General features: G+C 26.5%; 1 protein-coding gene across 3 annotated transcripts in view; it reads right to left on the reverse strand.

Annotated features, from left to right (window-relative positions):
* Positions 1-1012: 1012 nt before the first annotated feature.
* Positions 1013-5643, reverse strand: part of LOC117173208 (protein scalloped) — a 310159-nt gene continuing 305528 nt past the window's right edge. For all 3 annotated transcript variants that reach the window (XM_033361657.1, XM_033361656.1, XM_033361655.1), the window contains 2 exons: positions 5190-5424; positions 1013-2153 (listed from right to left, as the gene is read on the reverse strand). In XM_033361657.1, coding sequence (XP_033217548.1) covers positions 2040-2153; positions 5190-5424 — 349 coding nt within the window. In that variant the 3' untranslated portion in view covers positions 1013-2039. The remainder of the gene's footprint in view (positions 2154-5189; positions 5425-5643) is intronic.

Genomic DNA, 5643 nt, shown 5'->3' on the forward strand with positions numbered 1-5643 from the left:
ATCTACTCATAAAAGTGTTTTTTTTTTTAATATTTTTAAACATTGTCTTTAAATTACTTTTTGTAAATAAAAAATCATTTTCAAATTTCTCAGGAAATCTAAAGAAAATTTGAAATTTTTACAAAACTTGTAAATATCTTTATAAATTGGATTTTTTCTAAAATTTTTTAGAAATGCAATAGAATTAAAAAAACTGCCTTCAAATATTGCAGAGTCCTTGAAATCATTACTAGTTTTAAATTATATTTCTATCTTTTAGAATTTTTAAACATCTCCTAAACTTACTCAATGATTTTTTTTAAATTAATAATTGGTTAATTATTATTCATTGATTAAAATTTTTTGTAATCTTTTTAAATATTCTCTCAAGAATTAGTTTGTCAAATTACACATGATTTTTTCTTTTTCAGGAAATCTACAGAAAATTCGAAATTATTAGAAAACTTTTAAATATCTTTAAAAATTATTTTGGATTTTTCCAAAGTTTTTTTTAGAAATCCTGTAAAATTAAAAAAAAAATTGCCTTCAAAGCCTGCAGATTCTGTTTTGCCAATTTTCGGAATATTTTGAAATCTTTTTAAAATATTCTCTTAAAAATAATTTTTCATACTAAAACATTACTTTCAATTTTCCTAGGAATCTTCATAGGATTTTTTATTCTTTTGAAATTTTTTAAAATGCTTAAAACCCCTAAAATAATTTTATTTCAAACTATACATAAAAATTCAACAATTTCACTTGCAAATTAAAAAATGATTTAAAAACAAATAAATAAAAATTGCAACGTTCAAAGTTGAAATTTAGGTATCTGAAACTTAAAGATTCAAGTGTTTCTATTTCAAACTCTTCAGTTTAAAATTATTTTGTCAAAAATATTGTCCAATATTTTAAAAAGATTCTTCTTAAAAAAATATTTTTTAAATTCATTGAGTTAAAAATTGAATATTTCAGACAGAAACAATATTTCATCAAGTTTTTAATTCTCTAATTCTTAAAATTACATTTAAAAACTCTTTTAAAATGTAAAATTCACGCTTAAAAAATAAAAGTCCTCAAATGGAAAGTTTGTAAAGTAAAAGATTTTAGAATTGCGCATTCTAAACTCGAAAATTGTCAAGTTTTCCTCGAAAAAATAATTTCCCGGACTCAGAAAATTCGTCTGACGGCCTCCCTGCAAAATTCTAATTTGAAATTCAAACTTCGCGCCGAAATGTTGCAGCCACACTTGAAACATAACCTACAAGATTTGGCGCCAAATTCAAATTCCTTTTGATTAAAAATATTAGATTCGTCCCTGGAACGGTTTCTAGACAATCGACACTACTCGCAAAAAGAAAAAGCTCTTTGAATACTGTAAGACAATCGCTGCCTAGAGAAAAAAAAAACAATACAAATTCGAGATCTTTGTGAATTGCTGTGATATCATTCGAAGTTCTCAATTTCGAGGCAAACTCGTTCTCGGCTTGGCTGCAGGTATAAGTGTCTGTGTACACGTGCGTCCTGGTTTCTACCGCGTTTGAAAATTCTCGAAAAAAAACAAAAATCTTCGGCCAAATAGAAATTGCACACATTTACAAATAAAAAATCTGAATTTCGATGCGAAATCTTGGAGATCCCTAAAAGCTTCTCCGGAGGTATTTGAAATTGCACATGATTAATAAGAAAACGATAAATTTCCTTCCGATTAAATCCTGGGAGACGTTGGTATTTTCGTTTTTTTCTTTGTTTTTTTTTTTTCGATGCCGATTCTTCTAAGTAAAAACGAAATAGTTAGGTGCACGGTCACCGATTGTCTGTGGGCTTTTTTTGTATAGTCGCCATGGAAGAGACTCAGAACGAGCGAAACTCGTGCGTCTAGCAAATTTTGTAATCGCACGTGTCTGTTTAATTGTTTTCGTTTTTGAGTTTTTGCGATCTTTTCAAGTCGCTTGGCAAAAGTGTAGAGTGTCGTGTTGTGTGTGATTATTTGTATGAATGAATTTGTGTGATGGTAGGCACTGATGGGGGTGGATGGCTGCATGACGAGCAGGTTAATCAGGCTAGTCTTTGACTAATCTGTATATGTGATGCTGAGCACCATGTTCGGACGTCGAGACTTCGAAGACGTACGCTGTGCACAGTAACGTTTCCTGCGTGTCTCTGTTTGTCACAACCTGCAAAAAAAAGAAAAGAAAAAATATTTTTAATCCTAGACCTTTTACGATACGCAGGAGCAGATCGAAAAATCAATTCCCGTTTCGGGAACATTTTTAACGGTCAATCAAATTAAAACATTGCCATTCTAAAGCTAGACATTTTTCCATTTGAATTAATTAAAAAATAAACGGGAAATTAAGGCACCCAAAGTGGAACTCTTGATTTTTTTTTAATTTCAAAATTTAATATTCGAATGCACAATAATTGCACCATTTTTCAAGAAATAATTAAATTTTTAACAAAAACGTGTCAACTACCAAATAGTTGAGCTTTTAACCATAAAGATACGTTTAGAGATGAATTTTCAAATTAAAATTATGAATCCTTAAGAAAAAAAATAAATTTTTAACAAAGCAGTTCAACTGTTACCCAAAAAGATAAATTTAAAAGAAAATACGAAGATTTTCCGCAAAAAAATTAGAATTTTTAACTCCAACAGAACAATTTTCAACCAAACGGTTGATTTTTTAACAAAGACGATTTTAGTTGAATTTCCAAAAACAAAAATATAAATTTTGAACAAAAAAGTCGATTTTCAAAATAAGTTGTTAAATTTTCAACCCAAATAAAAAAATTTCCAACAAAAGAGACAAATTTTTTGCAACAAATTAAAATTTTTTAACCAAAGAAGTGAATTTTTAACTTAAATTGTGAATCTTAAGCCACAAAGATAAATGAAAAAAATAGCTGAATTTCCAACAAAGGAATGAATTTTTAACGAAGAAGTTGAATTATAAACCAAATAATAAAATTCCCAACAAAGTTTATGAATATTTCAACAAAATATTTATTTTTTAACAAAGTAGTTCAACTTTTAACCAAAAAACACAAATATTTAACCAAAAAGACGATTTCTATTAAAAAATAATTGAAACTTTAAAAAGAAAATATGAATTTTTTAATAAAACTGTTAATCTTAAACCAAATAGTTGAATTTTTAACCAAAAAGATAAATTTTCAATCAAAGAGATCAATTTTCAATTAAACTGAAGCACCTTTAACAAAATAATGTATTTGTAAACAAAAAATAAACTTTTAAACAATAGAAAGACAAATTTCGAACAAGACAAATTTTTTTCAAATAGTTAAATTTCTAACTAAAATGACGAATATTTAACCAAAAATAGAAGAAAGTTTTAGTTTTCAAAAAAAAAGTTGAAGTTTCATTTAAAACAGAATGATTTTCAACCAAACAGTATATTTTTTTAACGAGAACGATTATATTTCAATTTTAAACACCAAAGTATTAATTTTTAACAAAAAAGTTAATTTTCAAACAAGTTGAAACCAAATTTAACAAAAAAAGACGAATTTCTTATACAAAATTGTAATTTTTACCCGAAAAAATGATTTTTTAAATTAAATTATTAATCTTAAAACAAAAAGCTAAATTAAAAAAAAACTGAATTTTTAACAAATTTGTTCCACTTTTAAACAGAAAACACAAATTTTTAACCAAAAATACGATTTTTATTACAAAACAATTGAAATGTTACCACGAAAGTATGAATTTTCAAACAAATAAATATAACGTTAATATCCAACCAAATAGTTATATTTTTAACCAAGAAGATAAATTTTCAACCAAAGAGATGAATTCTCAACTAAAATGATGAATCTTTAACAAAATAGTAAATTTTTAACCAAATATTTCAACTTTTAAGCAATGGAAAAAACGATTTTTAACAAAAAAGTTGAATTTTGATCTAAAACGATGAATTTTTAACGAAAAAGGATGACTTTTTAACCAAATTGTTGAATTATCTACCAAATATTTGCATTTTTATACATGAAAGATAAAATTTCACTAAAATAGATGAATTTTTATTAACGTTTTTTTTTAAATAGTTGAATTTTGATATAAAAAAGATTCCAGTCGACTTTTCAGGTTCAAAATATGAATTTTTTAACGAAAAAGACGCATATAAGAAAAAAAAATTTCAATCCAAAAAGACGTATTTTTCTATTAACTTCATTGCATTTTTATCCAAGAAAAATGAAATTTACTAAAACAGATAAATTTGTATTAAAAAACGATATATTTTACTTTTTTTATTTTTTTTACTATGAACTTTCATCCAGAAAAGATTTCAGTTCATTTTTCAACACCAAAATATAAATTTTCAACCAAAAAGTTTAAATTTTGAATAAAATAGTTTAATTCTCAACCAAACAGTTACATTTTTATCCAAGAAAGAAGAAAATTGTGTCAAAACAGATGAAGCTTTAATTAAAAAAAAAAAACAAAGAAACATTTTTTTTTAAGTTGAATTTTCATCCAGAAAGCATTTGTAACCAAACAGTAGCATTTTTATCCACAAAAGATATAATTTCTTCTAAAGCAGATGAATTTTAAAATAAAAAACACACAAAATTTAAAAAAATAGTTTGAATTTTCAACGATAAAGTTGCATTTTTAATCAAGAAAGATCAAAAGTATTCGATCACAGATAAATTAAGAGAAAAACTTAAAAATAATAATTAAATTTTTATCCAAAGAAGATTCCAGTGCACTTTCAAACACCAAAATAATAATTGTAAACAATAACTTAATTTTCTGCTAAGCAGTCGAATTTTTAACTAAAAAGTATGCAAACAGTTGCATTTTTGTTCAAGAAAAATGAAAATTCGACTAAAAAATGTGAATTTTTAAATCAAAAAGGCAAATTTTTAACAAAACAGTTGAATTTGTAACCAAATTTGTTCCTAACAAGTTTCAAGGTTATTTCCTATCCCAATTAAGCATTTGGCGTAAACACCTTCAAGGTCACATTTAAATTTGTATATTTTTTTTCATAAGTCATAACTATGTGATGCAATCGAAAATGCAGGGACAAATAAAAATATGACCTAGAAATTGTTTACGCTTAATGCTTAATTGAGATAATAGATAACCTTGAAGCTGTTTACGCAAGATCGTTTCTCACAATTGCGCAACGAGAGAAAAGCGGTAATTAATTGCCAATTCTGGATTAAATGATTTAGTTTTGTACCTGCAGGATGGTGAAGTTCTCGAGAACGCTGTTCATCATGTACTTTTCAGGTAGGTGCTTCAGTTTATGAATGAAGTTGATCATGTACTCGCACATGGGGGAGCGGCTGATGCGATAAACGAACCTTCCGTTCTCGAACCTGGCGTACTCGGTCTCCACCTTCTCCACCACTTGTTTCCCGAACGAGCAAACCTTCGTCGAACACGTTATCGTCATGTTCTCATTGCTCTCATACCTGACAAAAATATTGAAAAAATCCGCATTTCAAGCCCATTTCAAGATACATTTTCAACCGTAAATGGAATTGTTCAATTATCAGATAAAACCACTAATTTTCAAAGAACCAAAAGAAGAATTTTCAACTAAAAATTAAAAGAAAAATAATAACAAATTTAAGAGAATAGCTGAATCCTCAAATAAAAGGTAAATTTTCAACAACAAAAAAGGTAATTTT

This window comes from Belonocnema kinseyi, chromosome 5 (assembly GCF_010883055.1).
Source record: "Belonocnema kinseyi isolate 2016_QV_RU_SX_M_011 chromosome 5, B_treatae_v1, whole genome shotgun sequence".
Classification (NCBI taxonomy): domain Eukaryota; kingdom Metazoa; phylum Arthropoda; class Insecta; order Hymenoptera; family Cynipidae; genus Belonocnema; species Belonocnema kinseyi.